Below are 19,308 nucleotides of genomic sequence, written 5' to 3'. Positions count from 1 at the left end.
TTTAAAACTGGAATATTTTGAACTTTGTGTTAAATTGGCCAAATTACCAATTTCCGATCACTTTATTTTGTAGTTGAAACAGTTGACTTGGCGATTTCTTGTGCTCAGTCAATAGAACAGAAGTAATACTAGTGAAATAGCTAAGAATTTGGTCAACTGGAATAATGTAATTGCCCTAAAATGGGAGTCAAAATCGGCAAAATCGCCGATTTGTAAATATCGCTGACATATCAAAATTCGCAAGAACATAATTTCGTCAATTTTCCATCAAATTTCGTACTTTTTGTTTTATTACCTTCAATGTAGGAATACCTACACTGTTTATTCTGGACCCAATTTTGAAATTGGAATATTTTGAACTTTGTGTTAAATTGGCCAAATTACCAATTTCTGATCACTTTATTTTGTAGTTGAAACAGTTGACTTTGCGATTTCTTGTGCTCAATCGATAGAATAGAAGTAATACTAGTGAAATAGCTAAGAATTTGGTCGACTGGAAAAATGTAATTGGCCTAAAATGGGAGTCGAAGTCGGCAAAATCGCCAATTTGTAAATATCGCTGACACATCAAAATTCGCAAGAGTATAATTTCGTCAGTTTTCCATCAAATTTCGTACTTTTTGTTTTATTACCTTAAGAAAAAGATTCTCTACCATTTCATAAGAAAAAATAACCAAAATTTTTTTTTTGAAAATTCTTGGACCCTGGTGCGCACTTTGAAATTTGGCCTTTGGACCCTGGAAGGGTTAAATCTTGTCTCCCGTGATGCGACCCACACCAGTTGACTAACACCCTGGTACCTACTTGCTTGCCAAATGAACGGGACAGCAGGTGTATGGAGACATGCCCAATGTTTCTGCCCTGTGCTGGGGATCAAATCACAGGCTCTCATTGTGTGAGGCGAGTGTCTTGCCTACCAGGCCACACACAAATGTAATAATCGTAATACGCCTACCATCCGACTTACGACCTGCTCGACATACGGCCATTCGACATACGACCGTGTTTTCTATGCCAAATTTCTGGGAAATAAGCAACTGTTTGTGTTGTACACAGTGTTTGTCCTAAACCTTACATTATAAAATACAGTACTAACAGCATAAAAAGTAAAGTAAAAAATGAAATACCAAATTAAACAATAAAATAAAGTCATTAAAATGTTGATATTCAGTAGTAAGGTTCGACTTACGTCCATTTCGACTTCTGACCGGTTTGTTGGAACCGAACTCGGTCTTAAGTCAGATGGTACCTGTAATCTTGACCTTAATGATCATAATAATTCAACTCTTATTCTTGTGTCACTGATGTCTAGCAATAATAATGAATTTCTGATTATTATTTATGCAAAACACTAAAACTGTGTTGGTCATTTATCACAAGGAGTGGTGGAGGATTCATCCTTTATCTGCTAATTGCATGACAAATGCACTATCGCACTGTGAGTGGATAATTTAACTCTTAGTAAGTTTAACTTTTTTGGCAGAAAATTATAAAATATCTTAGAGGTATCATCACAAGTGTATTAACTATACTATATCAGCTATATACTGTATGAACTTTAAAAAAGTACACATTGTCATCTTGAACATCACCTTAATTATCTGGTAGTGGCACCTTTCTTGCATTTGTATTAGGATAGAAAGTTGCTGCATTTGTGAAGTCCATCAGATTTAATCAGCATAATGTAAAACATTTTCTAGTTAATCTAGGCATTTATTTAACACTTTTACTAGGTTACCAAAAAAATCTGGTGATCCTGCAGCTTTTGCCAGTTACAAAATTTCTGTAAAAGTGAAATAGCGTGGTGTAAGTCTGATTAAATATCAGATTTTCTATTTGTAGGATAAACTACAGTTCACTGCACAGCATGTGAACACTACTGCTAGCATAGAAAATTTTAACCAACAGAAAGTCATTGCAATGACCTAGTTCTATTTATAATATGTCACTTTTATTTAGTGTCCAGTAATATTTCTGGCTTCCACAATGCCCTGCACACAACATTTTTTTTTTTATTGCACACACCTTTGGCTCAAACCTGTTTTCTTTGATTCAGGCCTAATCTGGCTGATCATGGTCATTTTGGAGGACTTAGAATTTATATGTACAGTGGTACCCTGAGTTTTGAACTGCTCCCAACTTGACCAGTTATGTAAGTGTATTATTGTTAGTGCTTTTGTAAGTGTATTTTTGGGGGTTTGAAACGGACTAATCTAATTTACATTATTCCTTACGGGAACAGATTCTTTCAGTGATGGCACTCGAACAGCCTTCTGGAATGAAGAAAGTTCGAAACCTGGGGTACCACTGTATATATATATATATATATATATACGTACTTCAATGGCAGTTTCCCAGTTGGAGAAAATTTATGTCATTGGCAGCTTAGTGGTTAAATAAGAACATAAGAATGAAGGAACACTGCAGTAGGCCTATTGACCCATTCTTGGCAGGTCCACTTCACACTTATCCACACCCACTTGTATACCTGTCCAACCTACAGTATATTGCAAGCTACCCAAAGTTCTTGCCTCGGTGATATTACATGGGAGTTTGTTCCACTCATCTAAAACTCTGTTGCCAGACCAGTACCTCCCTGTATACAGGCTCACTTTCGAGCATTTTGTTAATACTGTGCTTTTCAGTTACAGTGAACCCTCGGTTATTGGCCGTAATCCATTCCAGAAGGCCAGCCTAAAATCGAAATGGCCGATAACTTAAGTAATTATTCCCATAAGAATTACTATCAAAGATACGGTACTATGTTCCACAGTCAGCCCTCATGGCCCTATATCACTCACTTATTTACCCCTATCTCACCTATGGAATTTGTGCATGGGGCTCAACAACAATAAACCATCTCAGACCACTAATCACCCAACAAAAGGCTGCAGTCAGAATGATAACAAATTCCCACTACAGACAACACACTCCACCAATATTCAAAACTCTAAACCTACTCACAATACAAAACATCCATACTTATTACTGCACCTACTACATACATAGAACACTTAACTCTGACATAAACCCTCCCCTCAAACAGTTTTAGACTTTTGAATACTGGTGGAGTATGCTGTCTGGAGTGGGAATTTATCATCATTCTCACTGCAGCCTTTTGCTGAGTTATTAGTGATCTTAGGTGATTTAATGTTGTTAATCCTCATGCACAAATTCCATAGGTGAGATAAGGGTAGATGAGCGAATGATACAGTGCAAGGAGAGCTGATTGTGGAACATAGTGCTGTATCTTTGATAGTATGCCTTCCGTCTTAGAGATTTTCTTGGAAATTTGTTGTATATGTCTGGTACTTGAGGCTACTGTCAAGGTGGATTCCTAGGAATTTTCCCTCTGTGAGTCTTGTGATGGGTGATCCGTTTAGCATTATGTTAAGTGGAACATTTGTGGCTCTGTTTCCAAACTGAATGAAATAGGTTTTGTCAGTATTGAGAGTAAGCTTATTGGTCTTCATCCAGGTGGATATTTTCTGCAATTCAGCATTAACCCTTTGACTGTCGAGGTTGTATATATACGTCTTACGAGGTACCGTGTTTGACGTATATATACTCATAAATTCTAGCGGCTTCAAATCAAGCAGGAGAAAGCTGGTAGGCCCACATGTGAGAGAATGGGTCTGTGTGGTCAGTGTGCACCATATAAAAAAAATCCTGGAGCATGCAGTGCATAATGAGAAAAAAAAACTCTGACCGCTTTTTTTTTTAATTAAAATGCCGACTTTGTGGTCTATTTTCGTATAGTATTTATGGTTGTATTCTCGTTTTCTTGGTCTCATTTGATAGAATGGAAAACATATAGAAATAGAGGTGATTTTGATTGATTTTACTATAAAAAGCACCTGGAAATGGAGTTCGAAGTAGGGGAAATGTTTGATTTTTGCCGATGTTCAGAAGTAAACAAATGATGTCATTGTCCAATAAATGTCCAACTAGCCATTCTAATATGCAATCATGAATGGGTTGATGTTATTTATACAATTATTACAGTATTGCAGTAGTCTGCATAACAGTAAATCTTCTATATTTTGTTTGAATAAAAATTCAAAATAGAAAGCAAGAGTAATATCAGAGGGGCTTGGAGACGTGACTGATGAACAAAGAAAATGTTATTTTAGCGCCAGGAATGTCTGCATTGTTCATTCTGAACCTTATTTTGAAATTGTCACATTTTTTAATTTTTGTGAAATTGGCCAAATTGCAAATTTCTGACTACGTTATTGGGTAGTTGATATCGGTAAATGGGCAATTTCTTGTACTCAGTCGATAGAAAAAATGGAGTTCTAAAGAAATAGCTATGAGTTTAGTCGACTGGAACAATGGAATTAGCCGAAAATAGGGCTCAAAGTGGGCGAAATCGCCGATTTGTAAATATCCCCGAGGTCGCTAAATTCGCGAGAGCGTAATTCCGTCAGTTTTCCATCAAATTTTGTGTTTTTGGTGTCGTTACAATTGGGAAACGATTCTCTGTCATTTCATAAGAAAAAATAATTTTTTTTTTTTTTTTGAAATTTTGCGACACCAGGAGACACTTCAGGATTGGGGGTTGCGACAGTCAAGGGGTTAACAGTGTTGGCCAGTATGACTGGGTTTGGGTAAGAGAAGACGTATGTAGTGTCATCTGCAAATAATATGGGTTTGAGTAGTTGTGATGCCGACTTTGTGGTCTATTTTCGTATAGTATTTATGGTTGTATTCTCGTTTTCTTGGTCTCATTTGATAGAATGGAAAACATATAGAAATAGAGGTGATTTTGATTGATTTTACTATAAAAAGCACCTGGAAATGGAGTTCGAAGTAGGGGAAATGTTTGATTTTTGCCGATGTTCAGAAGTAAACAAATGATGTCATTGTCCAATAAATGTCCAACTAGCCATTCTAATATGCAATCATGAATGGGTTGATGTTATTTATACAATTATTACAGTATTGCAGTAGTCTGCATAACAGTAAATCTTCTATATTTTGTTTGAATAAAAATTCAAAATAGAAAGCAAGAGTAATATCAGAGGGGCTTGGAGACGTGACTGATGAACAAAGAAAATGTTATTTTAGCGCCAGGAATGTCTGCATTGTTCATTCTGAACCTTATTTTGAAATTGTCACATTTTTTAATTTTTGTGAAATTGGCCAAATTGCAAATTTCTGACTACGTTATTGGGTAGTTGATATCGGTAAATGGGCAATTTCTTGTACTCAGTCGATAGAAAAAATGGAGTTCTAAAGAAATAGCTATGAGTTTAGTCGACTGGAACAATGGAATTAGCCGAAAATAGGGCTCAAAGTGGGCGAAATCGCCGATTTGTAAATATCCCCGAGGTCGCTAAATTCGCGAGAGCGTAATTCCGTCAGTTTTCCATCAAATTTTGTGTTTTTGGTGTCGTTACAATTGGGAAACGATTCTCTGTCATTTCATAAGAAAAAATAATTTTTTTTTTTTTTTTGAAATTTTGCGACACCAGGAGACACTTCAGGATTGGGGGTTGCGACAGTCAAGGGGTTAACAGTGTTGGCCAGTATGACTGGGTTTGGGTAAGAGAAGACGTATGTAGTGTCATCTGCAAATAATATGGGTTTGAGTAGTTGTGATGCATTTGGTAAATGAGAAAGAGGAGTGGGCCAAGGACACGTCCACTGTAATTGGTTGTGTGGAAGAGTTAGCTCCATTTGTGTACACATATTGGCTTCTGTTACTAAGGTATGACTTAGGTGTTTGAGGGAGTGCCCTCTTATACCATAGTGTGTTTGAATCCAAACTGACAGGGGTTGAGTATGTTGTGTGAGACGAGGTAGGAATAGATCTGCCTATGAATTAATTTTTCAAAGATTTTAGAGAGCAGAGATAAGTTAGATATGGGTCTATAGTTATTCAAGTCTGCTTGAGCTCCTCCTCTGTGGATCAGGGTGACCCTCACTATTTTGAGAATTGATAGGAAGGTGGAAGATTCGATGGATTTGTTAAAGAGTGTTGCAGTATGTGACAATATTTGAGAAGCTTTTTTGTACATAAAAGGTAGTAAGTTATTTATATCTCCTGCCTTGTTTTTGAGGGTGTTGATGATGAGCGAGACTTCTGTTGGGGTGGTTGGAGCTAGAAATGGTGCATTCGAGTAGGTACCCGTGAGATAGTCTGATGGACGGGTATTTGAGCTTGGGGTTTTGCTCGCTAGATTCTTTCCCATGGTGGAGAAGAAAACATTGAGTCTGTTTGCTGTTTCAGTTCAGTTTATTTCTTTACATTCTCTGTTATGTTTTTATACAACATTTCTTATTTATAAATACATGTACGTACATTGTTTCAGTGTTTTCCTTATGAAACTAGTGATCTAGTGCAGTTAGCCTCACAAACACTCTGTTTTGTCTTATAATAAGAGCATGGGAAGATATGGTCGGAGTGGGTGCGGGAATACGCGCCACCAATCGCATAATGGCGTATTTTATTCATTCTACAGTATATATCATATTTCTATGTTATTCATATTGTTTATAATGTCATATTAGATTAATTGTGATAGATAAATAAGCCATAGAGTTGATATTAGCATTATATTGAAGTATTTTGTCCTGCCTCCTGAATGCAGGAATTCTCCTGGAATGGATTAATGGCATTTCAATTAATTTAAATGAGGAAAATTTATTTGATAAGACAAAATTGTGGTACAGTCACATTGGCAACTCTCTTAGCATGCATTATCTAGGCACTTTGGAAATGTAGCATCGTCCAGTAGGCCTCTTGTAGTTCCCAGGGTGTCCTGTATATACTGTAAGTTTTCTCATATGCTGTGTATTTAACTGCAGTGTACTTCACTATATTAAGGGTCTGTTTATCAAATTACTATTTGGTTGGATTTAATAACCACAAGAGCAAAAGCACAATACATTCAGCAGCACAGTGCAGTAGTTATTTAAAAGAACAGAAATAGCATAGAGTTATCCCAGCAGAAAATATCAATAGTGCATCCTGTGATATGATCTTAGTTTAAAATTTTAGCAAAAAATGATATAATATGAACATTAATATGTTAATAAATTAAAGAAGCTTGGTAATATTGTAATTAAGTAACTGTGGGAATAACCCAAAGAGTACATACAGATGCTTTTTTTGATATTTTTTTATTATCACACTGGCCGATTCCCACCAAGGCAGGGTGGCCCGAAAAAGAAAAACTTTCACCATCATTCACTCCATCACTGTCTTGCCAGAAGGGTGCTTTACACTACAGTTTTTAACCCTTTCAGGGTCCAAGGCCAAAATCTGAAGTCACGCACCAGTGTCCAAGAATTTTCAAAAAAAAAATTTGTTATTATTTCTTATGAAATCATAGAGAATCTTTTTGTGAAGGTAATAAAACAAAAAGTACGAAATTTGGTGGAAAATTGACGAAATTATGCTCTCGCGAATTTTGATGTGTCAGCGATATTTATGAGTCTGCGATTTTGCCGATTTTGACTCCCATTTTAGGCCAATTACATTATTCCAATCAACCAAATTCTTAGCTATTTCACTAGTATTACTTCTATTCTATCGATTGAGCACAAGAAATCTCCAAATCAACTGTTTCAACTACAAAATAAAGTGATCGGAAATTGTTAATTTGGCCAATTTAACACAAAGTTCAAAATATTCCAATTTCAAAATAGGCTCCAGAATAAACAATGTAGGTATTCCTGGAACTAAACTTAACATTTCCTCTGTTCATTAGTTACATTTTGAGGCTTTACAAATAAATTCCATTTTGATTTTTTATTCACATAATGAATTTTTATTCACACCAAAAAATAGAAGATTTACTGTTATGCAATACTGTAATAATTGTATAAATATCATCACCATATTTGTGAATGTATATTTGACCCACCAGCTGACGTGTATTAGATGTGTGAGGTCGTTTGTTTACTCTTGAATATCGGCAAAAATTTAACATTTCCGCTACTTTGAGCTCAGTTTCAAGCCATTTCCAGTGCTAAAACCAATCAAAATCATCTCTATTTCTGTAATATGTCTTCCATTCTATCAAATGAGACCAAGAAATCGCAAATACAACTATAAAAAACATAGGAAAAAACACTGCAAAGTCGCTGTTTTAATCGAAAAATCATGATTTCAGTTTTTTTCTCTCATTATACACAGTGTGCTGCAGGATCTGTTTTATGTGGTGCACACAAACCACATAGATGTATTCTCTCATATCTAGGCCCAAATGTACCACTCACAGTTTATCAGAGTGAGCTGAGCTCATGGCGTAGATCTACGGTTTGGACACTCACCGTAAAGTCGTAGATCTACGGGACGGACCCTGAAAGGGTTAAACTGCAACATTAACACCCCTCCTTCAGAGTGCAGGCACTGTACTTCCCATCTCCAGGACTCAAGTCCGGCCTGCCGGTTTCCCTGAACCCCTTCATAAATGTTACTTTTCTCACACTCCAACAGCACGTCAAGTATTAAAAACCATTTGTCTCCATTCACTCCTATCAAACACGCTCACGCATGCCTGCTGGAAGTCCAAGCCCCTCGCACACAAAACCTCCTTTACCCCCTCCCTCCAACCTTTCCTAGGCTGACCCCTACCCCGCCTTCCTTCCACTACAGACTGATACACTCTTGAAGTTATTCTTTTTCGCTCCATTCTCTCCACATGTCCGAACCACCTCAACAACCCTTCCTCACCCCTCTGGACAACAGTTTTGGTAATCCTGCACCTCCTCCTAACTTCCAAACTACGAATTCTCTGCATTATATTCACACCACACATTGCTCTCAGACATGACATCTCCACTGCCTCCAGCCTTCTCCTCGCTGCAACATTCATCACCCATGCTTCACACCCATATAAGAGCGTTGGTAAAACTATACTCTCATACATTCCCCTCTTTGCCTCCAAGGACAAAGTTCTTTATCTCCACAGACTCCTAAGTGCACCACTCACCCTTTTCCCCTCATCAATTCTATGATTCACCTCATCTTTCATAGACCCATCCGCTGACACGTCCACTCCCAAATATCTGAATACATTCACCTCCTCCATACTCTCTCCCTCCAATCTGATATCCAATCTTTCATCACCTAATCTTTTTGTTATCCTCATAACCTTACTCTTTCCTGTATTCACTTTCAATTTTCTTCTTTTGCACACCCTACCAAATTCATCCACCAATCTCTGCAACTTCTCTTCAGAATCTCCCAAGAGCACAGTGTCATCAGCAAAGAGCAACTGTGACAACTCCCACTTTATATGTGATTCTTTATCTTTTAACTCCACGCCTCTTGCCAAGACCCTCGCATTTACTTCTCTTACAACCCCATCTATAAATATATTAAGCAACCACGGTGACATCACTGTTGACTGTTGAAAATTAATTACATATACAGTATTAAGCATTTTTAGCATTAAATGTCAGAATTTTTGACAAGATGCTAATGCATTTTTTATTTTTCAGCTGTGAAGGACCATAGCTGCTATGAAGCTTGCCTGGTGCTCTGGTGAGCCACCAGTGGTCCTCGGCATTATAACTATGGATGATCGTCAAGATGAATAGGCGTGGGGCCAACCGAGCCAAACGCACCACAGAATCCAAAACTTCGGGTACTTCTAGCCGTGGGTCAAGAGCCACCACCCGCAGGGAGGGAGATCCAGCTGCACATCAGCCTCCCTTGGCACACACAGCCTCAGGCAATAACATATCCCATGGCAAAAAGGGTGAGGAAAATTATGGGTCACTGAGGACCCGCAAGGATGCAGTATCGGGTGGTAAAGGTGATGACCCTGGTAGCTCTGCTGAGGGAGTACCCACAGCAGTTACTGGTGATGAAACTGCTGTGGTGAGCAGTCAGAGCAATAACAGCTCCAGTATGCCTGCTGCTACAGTGAGCCGCCCCAAAGTTGGAGTTGCAAACTCCAGCCGGGGTTCTGCCCCAGCAGCAGGAACAGGAGGTTTGACATCATCTTTAACTGCAGTGAGGGAAGAGAAACAGCCTGTACATGATGTGTGCAAATTACCCAAGAAGCGAAAGTTTGATCCATCAGAATTAGAGGACATGAATGAAGGACCGAGACCATTATTAGTCTTAAGAGAACAGCCTGCTGCAATGGTGACGGCCACTACTACAATTAGCTCTTGTTTGGTAGTACCAGCATCTACTCCACTGCGAAGCTCTTCTGTTAGCACATCAGTAACGAGTCCCATGATGTCTGGAGCAACTCCAGCTGCTCCAGATGCTGTTGTTAAACCCATTGTTTCTGCAACTATTGTGAATTTATCTGAAAGCAAGCCGCAAGATCTTCGGGTAAATACTGTAGTTGGTTGTCGAGGTAGTGAAAATGGCAGTGATAACCAGTGTAGTAGTGGGAAGGAAGGTGGTAGTAGTGGCCAAGATAAATCCATATCTAGTGAGCCTCCAGTTCATTCACAACCAGTCAACATGAAAACCACCAGCCACACAGTAGTATCACATGCTATCACAGCGCACAGTGTAGTGGCGTCGCAGGTGTTGACTGTACAGCGGAACTCACTTTCACAATCCAACAGTCAAGTAAAACTTACTACAGCCACACAGGCTGCTTCCATTCCTCACACTGCTACTGTTGCCACACACATTGGTCTGATTCCTCAACATCAAACAACGTTGGTAACCATTCCTCAGTACCAATCATCACACAGTTCGGCACAGCAAGTGCAGCTTCATCATCATCATCATCATCATCAGCAGCAGCAGCAACAGCAGCAACAGCAACAACAGCAACAACAGCAACAACAGCAACAACAGCAGCAGCAGCAGCAACAACAACAACAACAACAACAACAACAACAGAGACAAAAAATACAGCAGCAGCAACGTCAGCAACAGCTACAGCACCAATCACAACAACAGCAATCACACCAACTTCATCAACAACATCAACATCATCATCAGCAGCAGCATATTCAGCAACCTCATCTTCAGCAGTCACATCATCAAACTCATCAACAAACTCATCAACAACAACAGCATCAACATCAGCTTCATCAACAGTCACATCATCAACAGCAGCAGCATCAACAACAGCAGCAACAGCATCAACAACAGCAACATCAGCAACAACATCAGCAACATCAGCAACATCAGCAGCAGCAGCAGCAGCAGCAGCAGCAGCAGCAGCAGCAGCAGCAGTTGCAGCTTCAACATCAACAACAGCAGCAGCAGCATCAGCAGCAACAGCAGCAGCAGCAGCAGATACAGCAACAACAACAGTTGCAACAGCAGCAGCAGATCCAACAACAACAACAACAGATGCAGCAACAGCAACATACAGTTCAGGTCCAGCAACCTCATCAACATCTTCCTCAACCCTCACAACAGTCTCAGCTCCAACATCAGGTGGGGAGTGGAGGTCACCATACAGTGCACATTCCTCATATGGTGCCACCTCTAGCCCATTCCCAGTCTGCTATCACTCAAGGTACCACCAACCGTCTTTCACAGTCACCAGGTTCAAAGGTAGAGTTTCCTCAGCCAAAACAGTACGCAGGCTTCAAGAGTGTTGTCGATGCTGCAGCACAGGCTACTCTATCATCTCATCATGTGTCCGGTGAATTGCGTGAAGAAGTGCCTCGAACCCCAGAAATGTGGTCATCACAGCAGGGTGTTCCTAGAGCTCTTGTTGACCTTAGTGAATGGAAGGGGCATCGGGTTTTAGCCAAACGTGGCCTACATTACTATCCTGCAGTGATTGTGAATGTGAAAAATGCATGTGATCTTATAGTGAGGATTGATGCTGAAGCAAATAGTGATCTCTTGTACAGTAGTGTTTTTACTACTGGTAAATTTGATGTGATAAGTGATGCTGTTCCTTCTGCAAAACAACTTGTGGAAGGGGCACGTGTGGTAGTGCGATTGGACAAGGAACAACAGATGTTTGTAGAGGGGGTAGTGTATGAGAGGCAAGGCTCACCAACTTCACAGTACTTGGTGCGCATTAGTGGTGAGGCAAACAACCAGGGATCTGGTGTTGCTAATGACCATTGGCTTCTTCGGCCTCATTTACGATTATTGCAGCCTCCATGGTGGGAGGATTTGGAGCCACATGGACAATCATCATTGTTGCCATCTGTTTCTCACCATTACAGCTCTCACAAACCAAGCGGCTACCCACCCCCGGGCTTCCAGGAGACATCTGGCTCACACTTAGTGCCCACTGCCCCCTCCTATTCCATGGTAGCAACCACTTATGGTACTATCACTCCACCGAACCATGTAACACCACCAGGCAGTGTTGCCATGACACCTCTCAGTGGGCAGTCAGGATCTGCTGGTCTCAGTTCTGGTTCAGAAGAGCTGCGTAGACGACCAATAGATGATTATGATAGTGATGATGACCTTAGAAGAGAGGACATTACATTTCCTGCTGATGGAGGTATGTAATCTAATTCTGTTTGTTGTTTATGATTAGTCCAGGACAAAATATGTTTAGTTTGCAATACAATTTGTAGGCTAGGGTATTGCATTTGATGGCTTCAGATATATCATGTACTTTGTGCAAAAGTTAAAACTTAGGCAGATTTTTCCAGCTGGTGTAGCAGTTGTTGCTTACATTGTTATTAGAGTTGCAGTACTATACTGTGCCAAAAATAATGCTGTCCAGAGCTAATGTAAAATGTATTTTAATTTCAGTAAGTTTAATTTAAATGAAGTAAGTCTAACCTGTGTTGTGTAAGGCAATGTGTAATTGATGCCACTGTTATTTTGACCAAATTTCTCTAAATTCTGTTACTGTAGTAAAATTTTATTTAAACTCTCATGAGAGAGAAATAAAATATAAAGTATCTCCCTTTTTCCAGAGTGTGGTTTAAAAATGAACTGTTACCCAAAGTGAATACTTAAAATTGCATCAAAATATGATGCAGTCCCATAGTTATATATACATAATTATATATTTCTAAATCTTCATCGTCAGGGAGATGCATATTATCATGTTATGTGAGATTGAAACAGGAGGAGGATTCTTGCTCTTTCTCATAACATGTAAGATGACATGTAGATTATAAAAAATTTCATTTACATGTGTAGGTTTCTTTATGTTTTAGTTCTTATTCCTGTATTATGTACAGTAGACCCTTGAATAACATGGTAGTTATGTTTCTCTGAAAATGACGTGTTATGCAAAAAAAATGTGGTAAGCAAATTGAAAAATATAGGGGAACAATAGTGTTACATTCCTGGGACCCCCCAAAATTGCAAATTTATTTTAGGTCATGCAGTTAAAAAAATTATGTAATTGTAGTTGGATGTACGAGGTGTAAATAGTTAAAATACAGTACATGTAGCTAGAAAGGTTACATAAATTAATTTTTTTTTACTTTAAATTCTGGTTGCTGGTGTATGTCAATCTCAAGAGGCAGAGAAAGGTATGATGTGGCCCTACTAGAGCTGAGCTGGATGGTTGTTGATCATAGGTTGATGTGGATGGCTGAGGTTCTTGGAGTGATATTGATGCAGACTTGGCATTAGATGATGGTTATACTGGAGTGTTCAGGTATTCTGTTTTACCCTGCAGAACTTGATAGACCTGATGGTAAGGCAGCATCAGCTGTTCCAGACCCTGCTTTAGAGTAGTCCTTTTAGATGTATAATGGTTCTCTTCAGTGGAAAGTCTGCAACTATACTAATAATATGGATCTGCTCACATAACTGTTGCAGTGTTAACTATTTCTCTGCAGGTTCTTCCTCATCCTCATCTGTTACCTGCCTCCCTTGCATCTGGGAATTGATCATCATCATCTTCTAAGAGTTCATTCACGTCTTCTAGCTTCATATCTTCAGAGCCCTCTCCTGGCAATCTCCTTGCTAGGTCAACAATTTCCTGGACTTGACTCTCTACTGAGGCAAAACCTGTGAAAGTATTCACCACACTAGGTCATAATTTTTCCCAGCCTCCATTTAATGTTGATTGCATCTGCAATGCTAAATTTTGTGCCAGAAGTGTGGCACTCCAAGCTCAGAATCACCGTCCATTGCTGCAATTGGATTCCGCATCACCTTGATCCAGTGGCTTTATCAAAGATGTCGTGTATATTTGGTAGTAAAGTCATTAATTTCACATGTGAGTGCACATCCTCCAATAGTTTAGGATGAATGCGAGAATTAGCAGGTGTAAAGAAGAATTTTGAATGCATTTTTCTTACTGCTCAGGTAAAATATGACTTAGACAATAAAATTTAAGAAGACATAAAGCCTCCATCATCCTTACTGATTGGTTTGATCTCCAAATAATGAGGAAAGTGGTTTTATCTTTACCTTTTAACCCTTTGACTGTTTACGCCGTATAAATACGTCTTACGCGCCACTGTTTCTGACGTGTATATACTCATAAATTCTAGTGGCTTCAAATCAAGCAGGAGAAACCTGGTAGGCCCACATGTGAGAGAATGGGTCTGTGTGGTCAGTGTGCACCACATAAAAAAAATCCTGCAGCACACAGTGCGTAATGAGAAAAAAAAAACGGACCGTTTTTTTTTATTAAAACGCCGACTTTGAGGTGTATTTTTGTTTAGTATTTATCGTTGTATTCTCGTTTTCATGGTCTTAGGTGATAAAATAGAAAACATATCACAGAAATAGAGATGATTTTCATTACTTTCACGATGAAAACGACCTTGAAACTGAGCTCAAAGTAGCGGAAATGTTCGATTTTTACCAATGTTCAGGAGTAAGCAAATCACACCACACGTCCAATACACATCAACTGGGGAGTCTAGTATTCTTTCACTAGTGCACTAATATTATTTATACCATTTTTAAAATAATGCAGTAGTCTGCATACCAGTAAATTTTGTATTTTTTTGTATGAATAAAAAATCAAAATAGAAAGCAATAGTAATATAAGAGGGGCCTAGAGATATGACTAATGAACAGAGGATGTGTTATTTTAGTGCCAAGAATGTCTACCTTGTTTATTCTGGACCCTATTTTGAAATTGGCATTTTTTTTTATTTGCGTGAAATTGACCAAATTGCCAATTTCTGACCACTTTATTGGGTAGTTCAAATTGGTAAATGGGCGGTTTCTTGTACTCAGCTGATAGATAAAATGGAGTTCTAAAGAAATAGCTATGAGTTTGGTCAACTGGAACAATGGAATTGGCTAAAAACAGGGCTCAAAGTCGGCGAAATCACCGATACGTATATGTCGCCGAGACCACTAACTTCGTGGTAGCGTAATTCCGTGAGTTTTCGACAAAATTTCGAACTTTTGGTGTCATTACCATCGGGAAAAGATTCTCTATCATTTCATAAGAAAAAATAATTTTTTTTTTTCAAAAATTTTGCGACATAGAATGACAGTTTCAGAAAGGGGCCTGCGACAGTCAAAGGGTTAAAGCAAGAGGGCTCCTGGAGATATAAATAAGTATGGGCTTCCACTCAAAATCATCTTATGTATTTCTGCACAGATGTTGGTTGAAATAATCATTTGCTTTCTTAAATCCAGGTGCATGTTTCTCTTGATGGCTGATGTAAGCTTTAGACAGTATTTTCTTCCAATAAACACTTGTCAGCATTAACCCTTTCACTGTCAGGTCCCCCAAAATTAATTAATTTTGCTCCCAGTGCCCACTTTAAAATTATTTTTTCTGGAATGGTAGAGAATCTTTTTCTGAAGATAATGGCACCAAAAGCACGAAATTTGGTGGAAAATTGATAGAATTACGAAGGCGCTAAGTTAGTGGTTTTGGCAGTTTACACAATGGTGATTTCGCCCACTTTGAGCCCTATTTTAATCTAATTCCATTGGACCAAATTCTTAGCTATTTTGCTAATATGCCTTCCATTCTATTGATTGAGCATAAGAAATCACCCATTCAGGTACTTCAACTACCCTATAAAGTGAACAGAAGTTGGTAATTTGACTAATTTTATGCAAAATTAAAAAAATTCCAATTTAAAAATAGTCCATAATAAACAATGTAAACATTCCTGACACTAAAGCAACATTTCCTCTGCTTATTAGTCATATTTCCAGGCCTCTCCTGTATTACACTTGCCTTTCATTTTTAATCTTTATTGACAAAAATGGAAGATTGTCTCTATTTCTTGGATAATAAAATATAACCAGGAAAGATTGGTCATGGTTTACAATGTTCCAATAATTGAGTCAGACCTATTAAAAACTCATAAAACAGACTGGGGTTTTAAGGGGGCCTTGCTCGTTCTTCTGGAATATTGGCAAAAATCGTATATTTCTGCTTCTTTGAGCTCAATTTCAGGCTGCTTTCAGTTCAGAAACCAAGTAAAATCATCTCTATTTCAATTGTATGTCTTCCATTCTATCAGAAAATACCAAGAAACAGCCAATAAAGCTATAAAAACCATCTGAGAAAACACCTCAAAGCTGCTATTTTAAACCATACACTTGGTCATAGATTTGTTTTTCCTGTCATGCATTGCATAGGGCAGGAATTTTTTTTTATACGGTGCACACTTACCGCACAGACCTGTTCTCTTATATCTAGGCCAAAATTTACTGCTCACAGCTTGTCTGAGTGAGGTGAGATTATGACGTAGAACTGTGTCAGGAACCATGGCCTCAGTGACATTGTACGTAATGGACAGTGGAAGTGTTATTAATTTTGTATTTATCATTGTTTCATTCTTTTTTCCCTATACCAGCCAAGACAGTGCTTCATGATTAGGAAAACTGTTAAAAACCATCAAAGATATATTGAAGGTAGCCAGCGAGGGGAATATTTGATGTTTAATACCTTATAACTAATTTTTTTTTAGTTGTGAAAGGTATTTTTTGCACACTTTAAGTTTTCTAACCACAGCTGGATAGTCAAATTTTAGTGTGACATATACTGTGAACAGCTTTCTTGCTATTGACCCATCTGTGTACTGTATCTGAAGGCTATTTTTAAGTAGGCTACTGTTGCGTAGAGGTTTGTCACAATTTCATTCATGTGATTTTCTTGCCACAATAGTTAACTATGTCCTTACCTTAATGCTTTAGAACTTTACTACAAAATTAAAATTCTTCATGTGTCCTATTTTTGCTTTCTCCCATTTTGTAAAGCATTACACTTATCCACTTATGATATAACCTTGATGAGTTTCAAGAGGTTTTCCTATGCACACAGCCCAGCCGTGGGCCAGGCTGCTTGCCTAGTCAAACCAGCTGTTGCTGCTGGCGGCCTGCTGGCTCACATGTATATCACAGCTGGGTTGATCTGGTTCTTAGAGGTTGTATGGTACTTTTTGAATTACCTTGTGAAGACTTCTATACTTGGTTTGGCGGTATTTCTGATATTTTTGGGTAAGGTACTAAACAGTCTAGCCCCATGGATGTTTATAGAGCAGACTCTTGTTGGGCATACAGAACTTTACTTTTTACTGGGTTTATTTTACATTTTCTCCTATATTTATCACTCCAGTACATTATGGTAGTGTGTGGATTTGGGACTAGTTTCTCAAGTATCCATAATACTTATTTTATTATTTATTAACACATTGGCCGTTTCCCACCAAGGTAGGGTGGCCCGAAAAAGAAAAACTTTTACCATCATTCACTCCATCACTGTCTTGCCAGAGGTGCGCTTACACTACAGTTATAAAACTACCGCATTAACACACCTCCTTCAGAGTGTAGGCACTGTACTTCCCATCTCCAGGACTCAAGTCCGGCCTGCCGGTTTTCCTCATAAATGTTACTTTGCTCACACTGCAGCAGCACGCCAAGTACTAAACAACCGTTTGTCTCCATTCACTCCTATCTAACATGCTCATGCATGCTTGCTGGAAGTCCAAGCCCCTAGTATGCAAAACCTCCTTTATGTGTGAGTGTGGTGAAAGTGTTGAATGATGATGAAAGTATTTTCTTTTTGGGGATTTTCTTTCTTTTGTGGGTCACCCTGCCTCGGTGGGAGACGGCCAACTTGTTGAAAAAAAAAAAACTTTTTTGAAGACTTTTGTTGGTGTATGGCAGACGGGGCAGAGGGAGGGGGGGGCGAGTTTATTGCTGGAGAATATGTCACTAATATCAACTCTACGGCTTATTTATGTATCAGAATTCAACTAATATGATATAATAAACAATTTTAATAACATAGAAACATGGAATATACTCTAGAATGAATAAAATAAGTCATTATGTATGTCACGAGAGGTGTTGTGTTGTTGTTGGGTGTATAAGGGGTCGTTCATAGGTCGGAGGGCGGAGAGAAAAAAAACTCGAAAAAAATATGAAAATTGAGTTATTGTTACCAAAAAATAGCTGAACTTTCTGGCAACACTCTGGTATAATTATTATCCTTGTACGATGTTTCTAAAAGGAATTACAACCATTTATAACAGGCATGGTGACAGCGCTGATGCGTAATATTGCGTAACGAGCGCTGACGCGGCATTGTTTACGTTTTTTCCCCGTGTTATTTTTATCCTTTTCTTATATCTTTATGTCTAATATAATACAAATTCACCATCTGAGATCATGCCAGAGTGGGCGGAGATAACATGATCAAGGAACCAATCAGGTACCTTGGGTATATTGCATAAAATGACCGACACCTCCAGCCAACAAAATATTCCATACCCACGCTAATATCAATTATAAGGCTTATTTATCTATCACAATTGATCTATTATGACATAATGCAATATAATAATAGCATATAAACATAAAAAGTACACCTTAAAAAATAATATATAGCATAATATGATGCCCCGAGGAAAAATTTCTATCGATATTTCCCCTGAAAGTGAAGAAAGGGTCCGACCTCTCTCATCAGTGATGAGAGAAAACGGATTTACAATGGTTAACTGTAATAAACACTCGTAGGTCACGGAAAAAGTGTAAAATAAGGCGAATTTTTCGGGGAAAAAAAATATTTCCCGGGCACCTGGGGTGCCGCGCGCTTCGGCCTATATCTCGAAAGTAAGTTATTTACCTATTTAGGGGGACTGCATCCTTATTTATGAATGAATTGACTTGATTTTCACAACAAACATAGAAGAATGATTGCTTTACAAGTTTTGTGATACCTTTCTGAAGTATCCCAAATATTTTCAGATTTGTGTGGGCAACAAGACCGACATCTTCCAAAATGTCAAAAAAGTTATGAAACTTTATTTTTTTTAGCATGTAAATAAGATTTATTATATAACTGGTACCTGAAAAATGATGGAATTAGAAGTGTTCTATCAGCAGCAAGTGTCAAAACCACTTTTCCAAGTACCACTGACTCCAGGTCCCTTGCCAAATGTAATTTTTCGTAAATTTTGCTTATTTCATTTCCTTTTTGGCCGATATTTTTGAAACTTCAG

At 38.5% G+C, this 19,308-nt stretch overlaps 1 protein-coding gene across 13 annotated transcripts in view; it reads left to right on the top strand.

Annotated features, from left to right (window-relative positions):
• cic (Putative transcription factor capicua) overlaps nucleotides 1-19,308 on the top strand; it is a 653,343-nt gene that overhangs the window by 347,484 nt on the left and 286,551 nt on the right. For all 13 annotated transcript variants that reach the window (XM_070089069.1, XM_070089070.1, XM_070089072.1 and 10 more), the window contains exon 2: nucleotides 9,457-12,410. In XM_070089069.1, the coding sequence (XP_069945170.1) occupies nucleotides 9,536-12,410 (2,875 nt within the window). In that variant the 5' untranslated portion in view covers nucleotides 9,457-9,535. The remainder of the gene's footprint in view (nucleotides 1-9,456; nucleotides 12,411-19,308) is intronic.

Source organism: Cherax quadricarinatus, chromosome 27 (assembly GCF_038502225.1).
Source record: "Cherax quadricarinatus isolate ZL_2023a chromosome 27, ASM3850222v1, whole genome shotgun sequence".
NCBI classification, from domain to species: domain Eukaryota; kingdom Metazoa; phylum Arthropoda; class Malacostraca; order Decapoda; family Parastacidae; genus Cherax; species Cherax quadricarinatus.
The sequence above is the reverse complement of the archived record's forward strand: the minus strand, read 5'-3'. Positions and strand labels throughout refer to the sequence as shown.